At 41.2% G+C, this 18,649-nt stretch overlaps 1 protein-coding gene across 3 annotated transcripts in view; it reads left to right on the top strand.

Annotated features, from left to right (window-relative positions):
- Positions 1-18,649, top strand: part of slc12a5a (solute carrier family 12 member 5a) — a 162,493-nt gene that overhangs the window by 136,177 nt on the left and 7,667 nt on the right. For 2 of the 3 annotated variants that reach the window (XM_034870447.1, XM_034870449.1), the window contains exons 5-25: positions 2,798-2,852; positions 4,089-4,219; positions 6,637-6,884; positions 7,975-8,186; positions 8,782-8,949; positions 9,247-9,345; positions 10,771-10,828; positions 10,970-11,144; positions 11,288-11,406; positions 11,703-11,801; positions 11,905-12,024; positions 12,910-13,014; positions 13,279-13,447; positions 14,341-14,536; positions 14,988-15,157; positions 15,478-15,609; positions 16,543-16,650; positions 17,102-17,227; positions 17,839-18,071; positions 18,309-18,323; positions 18,423-18,556. In XM_034870447.1, the coding sequence (XP_034726338.1) occupies positions 2,798-2,852; positions 4,089-4,219; positions 6,637-6,884; positions 7,975-8,186; positions 8,782-8,949; positions 9,247-9,345; positions 10,771-10,828; positions 10,970-11,144; positions 11,288-11,406; positions 11,703-11,801; positions 11,905-12,024; positions 12,910-13,014; positions 13,279-13,447; positions 14,341-14,536; positions 14,988-15,157; positions 15,478-15,609; positions 16,543-16,650; positions 17,102-17,227; positions 17,839-18,071; positions 18,309-18,323; positions 18,423-18,556 (2,872 nt within the window). The remainder of the gene's footprint in view (positions 1-2,797; positions 2,853-4,088; positions 4,220-6,636; positions 6,885-7,974; positions 8,187-8,781; positions 8,950-9,246; positions 9,346-10,770; positions 10,829-10,969; positions 11,145-11,287; positions 11,407-11,702; positions 11,802-11,904; positions 12,025-12,909; positions 13,015-13,278; positions 13,448-14,340; positions 14,537-14,987; positions 15,158-15,477; positions 15,610-16,542; positions 16,651-17,101; positions 17,228-17,838; positions 18,072-18,308; positions 18,324-18,422; positions 18,557-18,649) is intronic. The other variant, XM_034870448.1, reaches the window with a different exon arrangement.

The following is an 18,649-nucleotide window of genomic DNA, read 5'->3' on the forward strand; positions in this document are numbered from 1 at the left end:
TGTGACATCACAACTAATCTGAAGTTAGTCATTGGTCCAATATGTTTATAACAGAAGAAAAGATGTGCAAACCTAAAACCTCCAGATCACAAACACTGAGAATACAGTGAAGTAAGAGACATCTGTGTGGACAGGTGAACTTTGAAATCTGAATATTTGCATTTTATAATTTGTCTGGAGGGGATCTTTAATTACACTAAACATTCAAACTCAAACCTATTTCTGTGCTGAAATTTCTGATTACTTATGAGCCCATGTATGAGCCCATGTATACGCCAGTAACAATATATCTGAATAATCACTGGAATCAATTTTTTTTCTTCTTTTTCTTATACATTTAGAAATTACAAACAGTGACAAACAATTAAAAACAATACAATGAGGCTAGTAATGCGTCTCATTTTAAAATCACTGGATGTATCCTTCAGACTCTCATTCATAATGTCATAGGTAATTTTTTCCCCAATGTGCTCTCATAATGTGACATATTTTCAGGTTTTTCATTGTCGGAGTTTCTGTGGGAAACAAACAGTAGCTGGCTATCATGGTTAGTCTTGCATAGCAAGACATAATGTAGCCTCACACTGCCCACTTTCAGCGCAGAGGCAGCGCTGGACAAAGGTCCGGCTGAACCCATCAGAACGCCGCACTAAGGGACAATCACGCTAAGTCCAGGATGCAGCGACGGTGCCCTTGCAAAATAGTGTCGGGAGGGGCGGGGAGGAGAATTCCATCTGAAATATGGCAGGCCTTTTTACGCACAATCTAGATATTGCAGGTCAGACTAATCATGGTTGACATTTTGTTTTCTGTCCCGCTGGTGCTTTAAATATGAAATGTGTTATAATGAATTGTTCCTTGGAAAGACCCTCCTCACACTGAATACATACATTAACATTTTTGCAAACGTGAAAACTTTCATAAACTGGGTTAAAGCCAAACTTAGTCCTCGGCACCAGCCCTTTGTTGCATGTCACCCCCCTCCCCCCTCTTTCTTTCAAACTATCCTGTTAAGTAAAGGCCATAAAAGCCCCCAAAAATAATCTTTTAGGAGCTGAAACAGTAACAGCTGTGTAAAGAAACGGTAGGCTATAAACAATTGTGTTTTGAAACATTGAAACAATGACTAAAACAATAAAAGCAACAATAATGGTACAATAAAATTAGACAAATAATATAATTACAGCGGTAAAAAGGAGAAAAGGTATAAGTAGCAGCTGTTTCAGGAGATGGCACAGATTTTTACCAGCCTGCTCTCACATCTCCTCCTCATGCTCCGTCACTCTCTTTCATGTGCAGACAATGTAAAAGACACTCAGAAATTCAACAATAGCGTTTGAAAATTATGAATTATGAAATCTTAATGCTGTCTTTGTACTGTCACACACACTATCTCTCTCTCTATTTCTCACTTTGTCATGTTGTATTTTTCTGGCCCACTCTTCCACATGTTGCGTACATCTCCCTCTCTCTCTCTCTCTCTCTCTCTCTCTCTCTCTCTCTCTCGCTCTCTCTCTCTCTCTCTCTCTCTCTTCCTCTGGAGAGCAGTAAAGGCTGTTTGTGTTGCAGGCAGATATCCATCCTAGCATACCCTTACATTTCTTCCGGGGTTTTTCTCCTATCTCCCAGCACAAGAGTTACATTAGAGTTTTAATTAGCTGTCTGAATGGGCTCTGACGGTCTTGAAAGGCCCCCTGGCATTATTACATATCTCATCAAGAACCAAGCTTCAGCATTTGGCGTTGCTTTAAATTGGTGCGGTCCTTCCGTAAAATCCAACAAGGGGTATTTTGATGTTCTATACAACAGGGCTGACGCTAATATCATGGCCATTACTGGGAGGGAAGTAAAATGGGAAAAGTTAACTTCTAAAAGTGGTAGTCTTATCTGACAAAAACATATTCGGTTGGCCTACCACCGCTGAAGTATTTCAACAACTATTGGACAGATTTTCATTGACCTTTCCTTAAGTACCACCAGCAGGTCAAACGTTGTACTTGTTTAGTGAAATGTCTGTCCATCTATTGGCTGGATTGGCACATTGTACAGACATTGAAGGTTTCTAGATGATGAATCCTAATGACTTTGGTGATCCTTCGATGTTTTCCTTTAGCGCCTCATGAGGTTGACCTTTGTGTTGTTTTGTTTTTTTATTGAAATGTTGAACAGACAACTATTGGATGGATTGCCATGCCATTCAGTTTAGACATCCATGCCCCCCTCACGATGAATTGCACTAAATTTGATGCTCCTTTAAGTTTTCCTCAAGCTCAAAAAATAAATGTACTACTTTTGTCTTTAGTGCGGATTAGCCAATCCTACCATGCTAACACGCTTAATTAATATAATATGCTACGGGGCCCGGCTAGCTGTTTTCTGTCTTTGTGCTAACTTGGTAAGCATTATTATCTGCAACAGTGCTAGCATTGTCATTGTGAGCATGTTAGCTTCGTGGCATTAGCATTTAGGTCAAAGCACTTCTATGCCAAAGTGCAACATAGTTGCTTGCATGGCAGTATAATCTTAATCTTGTTTTTTCATCTTTTTTGAATCCATGTTTTCCTTTTATTGTAAAGATATATGAACTATGAATATTGTTACATTTACAGATGGAAAGCAGTTTGTCATAGAGTACATTTGGGTTTAATTAACAGTGTATTAAATTCATACCTTTTAAAGGATTAAAGGAAGAGAAACTCCGCAATCAACTCTCCACATTCACATTACTGTAGATGCAGGATTTGGTAAATATGATGATTTCATGTTCCTCTGTCATTTCCCCTCCCTCTCTGTGCAGACCCTGCTGACTGCCATCTCGATGAGTGCCATCGCTACCAATGGAGTAGTGCCAGGTGGGTGAGCAGACGCTGGCACCACACATTCATCACTGTTTGAGTCTGTCTTCTAAAATTCTCTTTTCACTGATTGCTTTTGGCACATTACATCCGGCGCAGCTTGATATCCCCAGAAAAATTAAAAGCTTTAGTCTGAGTTGTTGTGCACTTTAACTTGTCATCACACATCGTTTACACAAAACAAAACTTCAGCCAAATCCCTGAAATGTAAAAGTGAATGTATGCATTCATCTGAATGTAGACACATTAATGTACGCAGTATAGCTGTATTTTATAATTCTAGTTTACATAGTAATGATGGCCTGTGTCCTACAAGTTGAAGTACATACAGCTGGGGTCAGAGCAAATTATAGGCTTTTGGAGAAGTGTGAAACTGCAAGCCAATTGTAACTGTCTCTGTTATAACGGGAACCAGCCTTTATGCTGCTAAAAAGTGCTGATTAAGGTCTGTTTATTTATGCTCAGTTAATTTATTTGCCCACTGTTAGGAAATAGAAGCACTGTGGTAAAAGATTAAAAGAAGTTAATGACATTGGAAAACAAGATGAGAAAGCAAAGTTGTAAGATTACAAAAACACGTATCAATATAATCAATTACAGGTGTTACATCCTATTCATATGTTTTAAAGTGAAAATAGCAGACAACAGGTACTTGTTATAGCTTAAAAAATTTGAAGTTTCTTGCTTTTCTTCGTGTAAAAATCCAATGTGCTTTAGCTTTTACACTGAGTGATTTATACAGTTTCACATTACAAGAGTACATGTTCATTGAATTTAAATCATATACATACCAACATATCATTGAATTTACATCATATACATACCAACATATCATTGAATTTACATCATATACATACCAACATGTCATTGCATTTACATCATATACATACCAACATATCATTGAATTTACATCATATACATACTAACATGTCATTGCATTTACATCATATACATACCGACATATCGTTGCATTGACATCATATACATACCGACATATCATTGCATTGACATCATATACATATCGACATATCATTAATTTTACAACATATACGTAACAACATATTAATGCATTTACATTCTATACATACCAACACATCATTGCATTTAAATCACATATATACCGACATATTGCATTTAAATCATATACACACCAACATATCATTGCATTTTAATCGTGTACTGTACATACCGACATTCAAACCTTTCTGTTAACATCGTTGTGTTTGTGTGCAGCTGGGGGCTCCTACTACATGATATCCCGTTCACTGGGCCCTGAGTTTGGGGGAGCCGTGGGGATCTGTTTCTATCTGGGGACAACCTTCGCTGGAGCGATGTACATCCTGGGGGCCATTGAGCTCCTCCTGGTGAGAAACATCCCCTCTCTCATTCTGTTACTGTCATCATAAGGTTTTATCATTTTCACACATTTTTGTAAGGGTTACATTTTTGTGCCATTCACAATACTCTCAAATGGAGTGAGTTGAGATGTCGTTTGGAAGAGAGGTGGGATCAGGAGGAATATACTATGAATGTGTATATGATCATGGGACTCCTGCAAATTACTTACTTAAAATGTTGCATTTCTCTATAGGTTTTTTCTCACCTCAGATTTATTCTGAGACTGTGGTCAATAATTGGTGAGAAGTCTGACATCAACTCCATGTTGGAATGTCATGTCATGTCCTCATACCAGAAATTAGAAGCAAAGAGCACTGACAGCCTAGGGAGTGGCTTCTTGTTACTGCGAGCAAAGGAAACAGTCTTTTGAATGGCGTACTTGAAACGTTTTCCTTTCCTGCAGTAAACTCTGCAACATTATACTTTGATCGTTTTGTCCTAGTGATAACGCTGTCACAAGGATGAAGGATGGTAATGTCATTAAGCATCAAGTGCAAAATTGCCATGATTGGATATGACCTCACAGATTAAATTACGTTAGTAATACATAAAAGATTTGGTTCCACGTTGCTTCGGTCCAAAACTGGTGCCAAATGGAAATGGTTCAATATGAGGCAAGGAGCCAAAAAAACAGCAGAGGCATTAAAAGACCAATCACTGTTGTCTACTGAGAAGATGGGTAATCTTTCAATATTTCTTTACTTTATTTCATTTTACATCTTCTCACTTAACTCTCGCCAGAAAGCTAATAAACATCCTTCCCAAAATGTCAAGCTTTTCCTTTAACCTTTGTCATGATAAACCATAGATATTATGTATTATAAATAGATTTTTCCAAAATGTAATTAAGCAAAATATAATCCAGAAAGAGTTGTTGATAATTCCTGACAGCAGAATGCAGTGCATCTTAAATGCTGCGAAACTGATAAAACAGTGCAGAACAATTAATGGTGAATTGGCAAATGTGAACTGTGTGCTGCCAATAATAAGAGCACCCAGCAGTGCATCACCACAGTAGGTGCCACATGTCTCTTTTAAATAACGTTCTCCTTTAGTCTATTTTCCTCCTCAAAGCACTTTGAAGCTATTTTTGCTCGAGTTCTGATCAGTTAATGAAATGCAGGGATCTTTCATCTCAGTTTTCATTCCTCTCCTCCACTACCTCCTCCTCTGACTTTTATTCTATACTCCTTCCAATGCAGTCCCCCATGCTGCATGGACTATTGGGTAATTATGTAAATACTGCATTAGCGAGTGATCAACACACTGGCGGTGTAACAAGACAATTCCTTGAAACAGCACTCATCACTTTGGTCCACTGTTATCAGAATACCAGAGTGTGTGTGTGTGTCTGTGTGTGTGTGTGTGTGTGTCTTTTATTTGTATTCTTCCGTTATTCTCCTTCTGGTTGCCTCTAATGGATATGCAGTTTGATCATGCCTGGAGGTTAATTCTGTCTTCTGGGTCAAAGCTGGCTTAGTTTCCATTGTAAAATCACAATCCCTGCAGAATTGTAAGAAGCGGATCTGGAGAAGGCTGATTTGAATATGTTTCATCCTTCCACCCAAGCCTAGAACACAAACTGATGCTGCTATTTTAGGAAGCTGGTACAGTTCACAGTGAAGCAGGAGATTTGTTTGCCTAGTGATAATGCTGTTCTTAGCATCAAATTTCTCCAGCCAAATGACCAAAATGAGCCCCAACTCCCTGCTTGTTCTTCTCAATTTTATTTTCCTCTTCATAGTGATTCAACTGTCTCGATTGGACATCAAATGATTATTTGAAAAAAAAGGAAATTCCCATGCTTATGTAACAGCTTTGGCATGAATCATCTAAAGCTGATGACAGATACTGACGGGCTAATTAGGGGTTTACCGTTTTATATATGATGGGACTATTCTTAGATCGACCCAATAGTAAAAAGTGTAATAACGGCAGTTAATTTTGAATATTAATACCATGCTTGAGTTCTCTAATTAAGATGAATTAAAATAGAAGAGCAGGATTATATGTGCTGCTTCAAGCTCCAGTGGAGGACTGTTAATGTTTCCACACTTTACAGAGTTGTCCTTTTTGCTCACCTCACACTTTTCTCACTTCTCTTTTATTATATTTCCCTTTTTACCCATGGTGAAATTTATTAAATTCAGCAGTAAACAGTGAGCTAGAGGAGTAGGCATATCACCTGAAATCTGCGAGTTTACATCCCCAGACAGGCTCGGGAAGAGAGAGGAGGGAAAGTGGATGAGTAACACACCCTAAACAATTACCACCAAGATGCCCTTTAGCAACAATGCTATTGTATGGAACCTTTATGAGAAAATTGCAGGTGTGATATCCCTACAGGGGGAGGGGAAATAATAACATAACCCTTCTACTTCAGATCTACATAGCACCCAAAGCGGCCATCTTTCCCCTGGAGGGCCTGGAGGGTGCCGAAGCAGAGGCCGCCCTGCTGAACAACATGCGTGTGTACGGCACCATCCTGTTGACCTCCATGGCCACGGTGGTGTTTGTGGGCGTGAAGTACGTGAACAAGCTGGCCCTGGTGTTTCTGGCCTGCGTCATTCTCTCCATCCTGGCCGTCTACGCCGGGGTCATCAAGACCGCCATCGACGCTCCCGATTTCCCGTAAGCAGCGACAACCGAGACAGAAAACAGAACATAAGCACAGTTGTAAAATAAAAACATGCAATACGTGACTGATGTCGGAACACAAGCACACATCACCCGTTAGGTTTGTGACAACATGTAACTACAGTGGCTTGATGCTAGAAAGCCATCCGCATTGATTTGAAAGCTTGGAAATTAATAAAGTAAATGTTTAGTTTTCATTCAATTACTCTGTATGCTTTGACATGTTTCTGTTCCTTCAGATTACTTTACCGCATCTTTATGTGTCAATAAAACTACCGTACGATCTGACCAGGTCCAGAGACTTTTAGACTTGTAGCTGGACCTGCTTCACACTGAAACATAGTCATTAAAACGCTGATTCATCACGTTCAGTCCACTTTAGGGCATTTTTACCTCAGAGATCTAGACGTGTTTTGACCTACAAAAAGAACTAAATCAAAGCTTCTTTTGGAGAATATTTTTTGAAGTTAATGTTTTAAAACATCCTGTGACTAAAGTCTTTATTGTTTTTTTTGCTATTTAAATGATTTTGGTTACTATTTTCTGCAAAACGGTTACACAATGAGTAGTCTAGATCCACGATGTTCCTCTTCCGGGATTTTCTTTGTGTTGCCAACTCCGGTGGATTTCTGAGGACTATGGTTAACTGCTCCTCAGATCTCTGCAGGGTAAATCTGTCCCATCCGAGTTTTCTGTTGCACCACTAAAACAACTTTTGAACACATACATGTTCCACCAAAAGAAGTTCCTACCCAAGGCTATTTTGCAGTGGCCCCGTGGCTTTTCACAGTGCTTAGCACCTCCCAAGACAATTTTTATTGGTTTAAAGGAAATTCAAAAAAAAAAACAGTACATTTTTCTCCCATCCCGGAATGCTGTGTGGACTAGACAGACCTTTCTCCGCGGGATTGTGGAGGAAAGTCTAGCAAAGCAAGACTATACCATGAGTGACCAAATTAATCAAATTGATTGAAATCAGGTCAAATGACAGGCAGAATGTGGTAATTTTGTGATTGCATATATTATTATTGTTACTGTATTACACAAGAAGTCAAAACAACTGTTGTGTTTTTCTTTTTTCCAGTGTGTGTCTCTTAGGCAACCGCACTTTGGTGTGGAAGTCCTTCGATGTGTGTGCCAAGACGGTTGAGACAGCTAATGGGACAGTCACCACCCAGCTGTGGCGCATCTTCTGTGACTCACCTTTCCTCAACGCTACCTGCGACAAGTACTTTACAGCCAACAATGTGACTCAGATCCAGGGCATCCCAGGGGTCACCAGTGGAATCCTGACAGGTTGGTTCATGAAATGAATTAAGTTCCCTGTATAGAGGTTGTTTTCACTGACCATGAAGTTTTTTGTTGGTGTAAAAGTGTAAGTGTAAAAAACATATCTACGTTGATTCAATGCTGTAAAACAATACAACATGAAATCTGGTGGGGGGTGAAAACTTTTATAGGCATTGTGTGTTTAGAAGATGCCTTTGTGACTACAGTGTAATCAACCTAAGCGCATACCGTGATCTGAATACCATGTTTTAGTTTTTGGGGCTAATGGTCACGGTTCCAGCACTAGGTTTAAGTGAGAGACAACATGACCTATAATGGAACAGGAATTTAAACCCAAGCCTTTTGGAGCCTAAAATGCATTAATTTTTTTCCTTTATTTTAACACAAAAGCAAGACCATTATATGTAACTATGTAAAAGTAAAATGATTGACAACTGATAGCTAAAGTAAACTAGATAATCTTAAATTTAGGTAAATCACATCTAGAAATGTTAACTGCTTTGCAATCTGGAATGAAAGCATGTTCATGCCCTATTTTTTAAATCTGATTTAGTCTACATGAAACTCATGTATATTCCCTACATCCCTCCCCCCCATCCAGACAATCTGTTTGGGACCTACTATGAAAAGGGGGATCTGATTGCCAAAAAGTTCACACAGTCAGCGGAAGACCAGGATGACCCTCTGACCAACTCCAACCGCTACGTGTTGGCCGACATCACCAGCTTCTTTACATTGCTGGTCGGCATCTACTTCCCCTCTGTGACAGGTAAGAATAAGTATTTTTAAACTTTAGTGTGTGTGTGTGTGTGTGTGTGTGTGTGTGTGTGTGTGTGTGTGTGTGTGTGTGTGTGTGTGTGTGTGTGTGTGTGTGTGTGTGTGTGTGTGTTATTATATTGGGACTTTTTCCTTTTCATTAATTATTCATTCATTTGGGGGGGGGATGGCTGTTGTTTTTGGGTTATGCATGTATATGAATATATTGATATTCTGCTGCTTCTAACTGGCCCTGTGTTGTGTAAGTCTCTTGACCTTGGTAATGTTTGCTTCTCGACTATCTGTTCAGGTATCATGGCTGGCTCCAACCGCTCCGGAGATCTCCGTGATGCCCAGAAGTCAATCCCCATTGGAACCATTGCAGCTATCTGCACCACCTCTTTTGTCTGTATCCTCTCACTACTGCCCTCTGCAGGATAACAAGGGTCACTTTATTTTTTATTTTTCACACAATCTAAAATGACGCCAAATTTATTGTCAAATATTATATCAGTGGAATAGCGTAATTTAAAGCCTGACGATCAGCCCAGAGAAAACATCATAAATTAGTACATCCCAGGATTGTGTTACACAAATCCTAATAATGACCTTGTTTAAATCAAATTAGATTCAACTGTATTGCCATTGCAGAGAGAGTACTGAGACAACAAAATGCAGTACAACATCCAGCATCAGTACTAGAAGTGCTAAAAGCAGTAAAGTGCAGAGTATATACAAAACTGAATAAATAGAATGTGGAATAAACAGTAAGAAGAATGATAATAATAAAAAAAGATATTTACTGTATGGACAGAATACAGTCCATGTGCAGTCCATGTGCAGCAGCTACTGTACTAGACATCTAAAAGTAAAAGATGTATTTGAGCCAGATATCCTCTCAAATTGTATTTTCAACCCAGCGATGATATGTCAAACACCACTGGTCCGATGTTGACAGGACTTAAAGTGAACTGTGGTGCTTTGCTCTGCTGCCACAAAAACACAGTAACAAAACAGATTGGCCTGCAGGGAGCATCAAAATAAAAGGTCAACATTTTAAACTGCGAAAGGCCATAAATGCTACAATACCAGTCTGATTTTTGATTAGGGGTATTTTATTGATTTTCTGATTGGTATGCCTGTATCATTCATGCAATATGATGTTGACTCTCTTTTCTTAAATCATTGTGGCATAACTACTGAATCAGTTTGGTGTCACAGGTTCAATATGAGCAATTTCTTTTAACTCAATGACTTCTGAGTCCTCCAACATGTTTGTATTTTAATGAATATTACATTTCCTCTGCTGTAAAAGTATTGAACAGATGTAAAAGATGCTAGCAGGGTTTTGGCAAATAGTCATATAAAACAAAAGATTACTGAGCTTAAACCAAAAATGGTGTGTGAAGCATTTGGCCGATGTACAGGCCTCTAACTCTGAAACAGCCATTTTGAATGTCTTCTATATATATCTCAAAGTAATCAGCTTGGGCTCTGAAATTTGATTAGGACATCTAATCGCATCAGCTGGCTGCCCATGCAATCACAAGTTAATAAAGCAGAAGGAGGTTAGATACAATTTCATTGATTTCTGATACATTATCTTAAACCAAATCAATTGATGTCTTTTCTCAGCAAACACAATTGATTGGTTTATCAGATCATTAAGTGCATCTTCAAAGGGAAAGGTTTATGATTTGTATATTCATTTCCTGTGGTCTTATCTAAGGAACATTCATGCCAGCTAGCTAAACAAATATCAAATATCCACCATTTTAAAAACATGACACATGTCTATGAAACCCCTTTGCTTTCCTGATCCATAACTGCTCAGACATGTCCAGTGTGGTTCTGTTTGGTGCCTGCATCGAGGGTGTGGTCCTCAGGGACAAGTAAGTCCATCCCTGGTTAGACGAGAGAAACCAGCCCGAAATTATTCCTCCCATTAAATGCTTGCTATTAATAATACAAAAAAAGAAAAAGAAGTTTTGTATGTTTTGAAATGGCAAGCAACCTTTTCCCATTTCCTTAAGGTTTGGAGAGGGAGTCCACGGGAATTTGGTGATTGGCACATTGGCTTGGCCGTCACCATGGGTGATCGTGATTGGCTCCTTCTTCTCCACCTGCGGTGCGGGGCTGCAGAGTTTGACAGGTGCTCCTCGTCTCATGCAGGCTATCGCCAAGGACGGCATCGTGCCCGCCCTTCGGGTAAGTCTGTCGACTTTTTTACTTTGTCATAATTTTCCATTACTTTATAATAACTTTAACTGATGGGACAAACAGCACTCTATTGCAGACATGCTCTTTAAAAAAAACAGTGATGTTAAAATGTTTCTGCATTGTCCCCGCAGATATTTGGCCATGGAAAGGCCAACGGTGAACCTACATGGTCCCTGCTGCTGACAGCTTGTATCTGTGAGATCGGCATCCTCATTGCTTCCCTGGATGCTGTGGCTCCCATCCTCTCCATGTGAGAACTGAACGCTCTCATTTACTGCCATTTTACTACCAACTGTGGGAGATGTTTAGAGCAGCCAGTCCCCTGCTATTCTTTAAACAATTTTGCAAATGCCAAATTTTATGGGATCAAGATTTAGCTCATCACACAAAAGGGCAGGCTGCGTTTCTGTTCTAGCAATATGTCTAAAATACCAGTAAATGTTAAGACAACATACTCCTTGGACTGCAATCAGGGTGAAATCACTCTATGGCACAAAGAAGATCACCGTTTTAAATTGAGTTTCTTCTTTTCTGTGTGTCCTGCAGGTTTTTCCTGATGTGCTACATGTTTGTGAACTTGGCCTGTGCTCTGCAGACACTGCTAAGGACTCCAAACTGGAGGCCCCGCTTCAAGTTCTACCACTGGTCGGTTCAGCAGCTGCCGAGACAAATAGCAGCTGAGTCTTTTGTAATACATTTTAAATGTGTCCCTGTGGGCATCTATCTTACTGTCTATGTCTCTCTGCAGGGCTTTGTCCTTCCTGGGGATGAGCTTGTGTCTCACTCTGATGTTCCTCTGCTCCTGGTACTACGCCATCGTCGCCATGGTTATTGCCGGCTCCATCTACAAGTATATCGAGTTTGCAGGGTAAGTGGAGCGCAACCCCAGGAGAGATTGAATTCACTGGCTGCCTTTGGGATTTGCTGCTTGTGTGTGTGTGTGTGTGTGTGTGTGTGTGTGTATGTGTGTGTGTGTGTGTGTGTGTGTGTGTGTGTGTGTTTGTGTGTGTGTGTGAGTGTGTGTGTGTGTGCGTGTGCGCGTCTTTCATACTGAGTTGACAGATTCTAACTCCAATATATTTTGTTCTGGGCTTTAAAGGGAAGTTAGTTCCACTTTTTGTTGGGGCTCCTGTCACTCATGTGAGTGGGGCTGATGTCCTAACAGACCACTTAGTATACTGTATGAAACATGTAGCTACCATGTGCTCTGCCCCATCGCTGTTTAGCAGCAAGACCCCCAGACTTAAAGAGACGCAAAGCAATCATAAACAACATGGCTGCGTAGTAGTTTTGCATCTCTTTCAGTGATGTTTTGCAGATGAAAGTTAAAAAACTATAGCGGCCTTCCTGCCACAGCAGATCCACCTAACTCTCAGTCACTGCTACACATGTTACCGTTATCATAGGAAACCAGCAAAAAAAAGTCTGAGAGGAGGGATTTTCTTCTGTTTTTCTTAAAGTGTCTGTTTGGCCGGCTCAGTAATCCATCCACACTTATAATGGAGTAGTACCAAGCCATGCACACTGAGTATTTAAGTGCTGTGATTCCCTGTGGTGAATGACATCATGTTAACTTGACATTTACCAGTGATGCCTAATCCCTAATCACACTGCATTATGTCAAACTGATGTCTAAAAGTTGTTTCACTGTGCTGACTGTATCACTGTCTCTTTTTAAATTTAGAATGAAGCTGCAGAGCTATTGTTAATGTTTGGATTGACGAATATTGATTGGCGCCTGTCTGTGTCACAGTGCGGAGAAAGAGTGGGGTGATGGGATACGAGGTCTGTCTCTGAGCGCTGCACGTTACGCTCTCATGCGGCTGGAGGAAGGTCCACCGCACACCAAGAACTGGAGGTACACATTGTGTTGCTTTACCGTGGTAATAATTAATATAGAAATTAACATGTCTGTACACAGCTGTCAAAAGAAACTTGTTGTGAATTCCTATTAACACATCATCCTTGTATGCTGTTTTTCTCTGTCTCTCCTTCCCAACTAGGACTTGTACTTTGCACTCGTCCATTTATTTCCTCCCACCTTTATTTGATTCTTCGTCGCTCTCCCTGCCCTGCATTTTTTACCCTCGACTTTTTTCTGCTTTCTCTCCCCTGTCTTCAGGCCCCAGTTGCTGACGCTGGTTAGTACAGACTCAGAGCAAAACGTGGAGCAGCCTCGTCTGCTCTCTCTGACCAACCAGCTGAAGGCAGGAAAAGGTCTGACCATTGTTGGAACAGCTCTAGAGGGCACCTACCTAGAGAACAGCGAGCAGAGCCAGCGTGCAGAGAAGGTAGGGAGCCCTAAAATTTGAAAAAACACACAAATTCTGTTCTTCTGTTCTGTTTAGTGTACAAATGTGTATATATGGATATTTAAATATGTCCATGTCTGTACCTACTAATATTCATGTCTCTTTTTATTATAGTCCTGTTTTTTGTTGTTGTTGTTCTTTACTTTGTTTTATTTATCAATGGGACTTACCTATTCAATTCAATTCAATTTTATTTATAGTATCAATTCATAACAAGAGTTATCTCAAGACACTATACAGATAGACCACACTCCAGAATTTACAAGGACCCAACAGTTCTAGTAGTCTCCTCCAGAGCAAGCAACAGTGCGACAGTGGCGAGGAAAAACTTCCTTTTAGGCAGAAACCTCGGTCAGACCCAGGCGCTTGGTAGGCGGTGTCTGACGGGCCGGTTGGGGTTAGAATGAAGAGTGGCAATAACAAAAATAGAAAAAAATAGTAGTTTGTAGCAGTTCTTTGTACAGTGACCACTGGAACTGGAAATCTATCTAAACTTATGTCATACAAGAATGTGTTCAGGCCTCTTCAGTAAATCCCCTGGGACACATATGCATACAGTTTGATATAGGACTTATTGGACTTTAACTTATTATTACACTTACCCTAATGAGCGTAGCTAAAGCTAAATTTAGGTCATTCTGTACATCTCGTCTCGGGTTTTTCCTTCATCCGCCGCGTGTGTTTGTGTGTGTGCGCGTCAGTCGCGGGGGGATCTATGCAAATTTGTGAAAACGTTGCAGTGATTGGTTTAATTTGGGTGAATTGGCGCGATCGCAACATCGCAGAATCCTGGAGGGACTGATTACATTTTTAAATCTGCAAAACCACAAAAAAAAAAAGGCATTCTTATTCTTCGTCTTTGACTTTTCTAGGCGCTGCGCAAACTGATGGAGACTGAGAAGGTGAAAGGCTTCTGTCAAGTGACCGTGTCCTCAAACCTGCGTGATGCCACCTCCCATCTCCTCCAGGCCAGTGGGCTAGGAGGCCTGAAACATAACGCTGTGTTGGTATCCTGGCCACGCAACTGGAGACAGGGAGACGAGCACCAGACCTGGAGAAACTTTGTTGGTGGGTCCCTGGGAAAGCAAATAAACTAATAATCCCATCCTAACGCTTTGGCTCTGCCTAAGGCAGATTTTGGGGTAGTGTTGGAGTGGTGCACGTCTCTAAGCACTAACTGCAGGCTTTTTATCTCCAGCATTGCTGCCAAAGCATCTCAGCAGGACAAAATCCCTACCGGCTCCAGCTTTTCAGCAGTTCATCCTGCTACTTAGCCTCTCTGTTGAGGGAGACGAGTAACAGAAAAATCAGAACAACATGAAAGAAAAGAGTGAATATTTGCCGATGGACAACAAAATTATTCATGCAAAACGATGCAGTAACAGAATCATTCCAGTTCAGATCATAATCTGAAAGACTATTAATAAATCCTGTCATAATAGTTACGTAATAGTTTCTACAATTTGTAGAAGTAGTACTCGCTAACACCTCTGCCTCTCTGCATGTGTGTGTTCTACAGAGTTGGTCAGAGAAACCACCGCCGCTCACCTGGCCCTGCTTGTCCCGAAGAACATCTCGGCCTTCCCGTCCAATGGAGAACGCTTCTCTGAGGGTCACATTGACGTGTGGTGGATTGTCCATGATGGAGGCATGCTGATGCTGCTGCCCTTCCTCCTCCGCCAGCACAAGGTACGGTGCAACAGTTATTACTAAAAAAAACATTTCAAATACTATACAGTAAAAACAAGAACTTAAACAAAGCATGGTCTAGATTCTTAGAGACAAAATAAACACCCAATGGATGTCATATCCCGTCGTCCTTTAATAATATTTTCTGTAATGTTCTTTTTTAGACGTTCATTTTACAGTTGTAATACTCTTAGATGCAGCTCAGAAATAGTTTCTGTAGGACAAATCTGTAGCGTTTTTTTTTATTTCTAAACTTTGCCAAAACCAACTTGAAGTGAACAATTCTGGGAGGATATGTCAGCAGTGTTTTTGCTGCTCAGGTTTGGAGGAAGTGCAAGATGCGCATCTTCACTGTGGCCCAGTTGGACGACAACAGCATCCAGATGAAAAAAGACCTGACCACATTCCTCTATCATCTCCGTATCGACGCCATGGTGGAAGTTGTAGAAATGGTGAGTTTTCTCGAGACTAGACTTTTTACATATCTGTGACTACTTATGTCAGAATATAACCGGGCATCTATAAGCATTTTTTTCTCAGTGGAACTGGTTACATAATTAGAGAACCCAGCGATACCTCGGGCTTGGCCAGTTGCTCCAGTAAGCACTAGTATTGTGCGCAGGCGGAAGCATGACTGCCCTGGCCACTGCACAATGTAACCCTGCTGCTTGGTGCGTGTGTGTGTGTGTGTGTGTGTGTGTGTGTGTGTGTGTGTGCGCGCGTGTGTGTGTGTGTGTGTGTGTTAAGGCATCAGAATTCTACAGCAAAAGTGCTTGTCAAATGGTTGAACACAGTCTGTAAAATGTTCTCTCCCCTCATCTTACATACATTAGAATTGTGGCAAACGCGTCTGCCATTTTTGTGTCTTTTTAAAAGCAACTTTCAGAAGTACACACCCACTTGATGAAGCAATAGGCTGGGTATGCGGAGGTGGTAAAAAAATCATTTTCTCTTTCAGGCTCTTTTTTTCTTCCTCATTCTTCACACTATTACTTTTGTCACGTTCGCGTGTGTACAACCCAGTGCAACTCCATGAATGCTTTTGAGGAACGATTGTCCAAACGTGTATGCGGATTTGCCAATTTGTATGATTCACTGTGTCTCACTCCTCTCTAGAAAGGCACACGTTTCACCCTGCCTCCAGGTGCGGTCATTCAGAACAGATACAACCACATTTGCTTTGAGACGTGGTCGGTGGACACGTCATTTCAATTTGATTATGCTTGCATTGCAAGCATATCTCATCCAGGATTCAGCAGGAGCAAAGACAACATCACACATAAGGGATTTGGCTATGAATATTCTATGGATTAATGGATGTGAAAAGCGCGAAAAGCAACAGAAATTAGTCTGGAAAAATAAACCCTTCATTTCTTTCACCTTAGCATGACAGTGACATCTCAGCCTACACTTACGAGAAGACCCTGGTGATGGAACAACGGTCGCAGATGCTCAAACAGATCAACCTGAGCAAGAATGAGCGTGAGAGAGAGGTAAGAAAGTTTGCTTATGTCAAAGTTTTGTTGTTTTGAAATGCGCTCAAAGATGCACACATAAACTTGACATGACTTGACAGGCCGACTTGGCATGGATCGGCATGATTCGACCTGACTTGACACATAAGCCCCTTTGGACAAAAGCATATCTACGGTTAAATCGGAGCAGTGGGACACCATATTAACCCTTTCTATCAGCGTTGACTACAGCCACAGCAACAACTGCTTTGCTTTTTTGAATCACAGCATGATGATCTTTTGACAGATATTGAAAATAAAAGATGTCGATGTCAGTGTTATATTATTATTAGCTCCCCAAGTTCTTTGTTGAACTTTAAGATTGCCTGCTTCTCCACATACACAAACGTACGTAAGTTGCAATGAAACAACCCTCAAATCTCCACTCATATGACTCCTTCCTTGCTTTGCTTCACCTGTATCTTCACAGATCCAGAGTATCACTGATTCATCCCGCGGGTCAATCCGCCGTAAGAACCCGGCTGCCGTGACGACCCAGCTGAGTGTGACCGAGGACCCGCCAGCAGCCAGCAAGGAGGAGAAGCCTGAGGAAGAGGTAGAGCACAGACGACCCCAGTTTGAGGTGGAAAGCTTGCTTGTGTGCTCACATGTAGGAGATTTAACTCAGCAGATTGAGGACAGGAACGAAACCAGGCACTCAGTGGGGGTTGTGATTTGTTTTTCTTTTTTTTAAGTTATAAAATGTCTTGATAAACAAAATCTGGATAACATAGTAGAGCACAACACAGTAAATGACAACTGAAAATAAAGGGGTGTTGTAATAGAAATACAACTCTATCATTTGAAGGAATGGTTTGACATTTTGGGAAATATACTACAGAAGGTATTACTACAAAACATTAGTAGAAGGTAGGTAGAGCCCAGGCAGGGATACAGCGTAGCTGAGAAGAAATAGTCCCCTTTCGGGTATCAATTCACAGTTTTAAATTTCCTTTTAAACTGATTGCGTCAAAACACATCATCTGCAGACTAAACAAAGTACTGCTCCTTAATCCCGCTTCTCTTCCCTCTCCCTCTCTCAAACACTGTGGCTCTCTGTGGCTTTGACCTGCATTCCTCTAACTCCACCTCAACCGCGCCCCTTTCTACCTTCAATGTAATGTACATGTAAATCCACGTCCGTCGTCTCCTCCTCTCGTCTCATAGTCAAAGTCGGCCTCTTCCCCTGTGTCCCCCCCCGCCCAGGTCCAGCTCATCCACGACAACACCACCCCAACCAGCCCCGCAACCCCAGCCACCCCGCTGACCCCCGCAGAGGAGGCAAAGAGCCCCGGGGAGCAGATCCAGATGACCTGGACTGAGAAGTGTGACGGTGAGCCGGCCAAACCGCCTGGCGCAGCCACACCAGAGGGCATCAAAGACATCTTCAACATGAAGCCGTGAGTGCTTTAAAATGCTCATTGAACCTGTTGTAAAGGTGAAGTACCTTCTTGTTCCTGACCAAAAGAGCCTTGAGTCTTTTTTTTTTGTACAATGGAGCACCAAAGAGGTCTGCCAGACTGCTGTGGAGGGATTTATACGGTTGTTTTTCTTAGCAGAGCTTGGATTGTGTACACAAAAAAACATTTCCAGCTTAGTACTGATAACCATGTGTTTCTTTTCTTGCCATGCTGCAGCGAGTGGGAGAACCTGTAAGTAGTGAAGTCCCTATAAACCTCATTCAGTCCATTCACATCTCTTACTGATAGCGTTGGCCGTTTGACCTTATTTTCTGTTGCTTCTTCACTCAGGAACCAGTCCAATGTGCGGCGTATGCACACAGCGCTCCGGCTGAATGAAGTCATCATCAAAAAGTCCTCAGAGGCCAAGCTGGTCCTCCTCAACATGCCCGGGCCACCCAAGAACAGGACAGGTGACGAAAACTGTATCCTTTACCCAGAAAGAAGACTTACTGAAGAAGTTTACTGAGAGGAGTTACTAATAGAGATAGAGCTGCGTCGTTTCCGTTACTGTTGAG

The sequence above is a fragment of the Etheostoma cragini genome, chromosome 4 (genome assembly GCF_013103735.1).
Source record: "Etheostoma cragini isolate CJK2018 chromosome 4, CSU_Ecrag_1.0, whole genome shotgun sequence".
NCBI classification, from domain to species: domain Eukaryota; kingdom Metazoa; phylum Chordata; class Actinopteri; order Perciformes; family Percidae; genus Etheostoma; species Etheostoma cragini.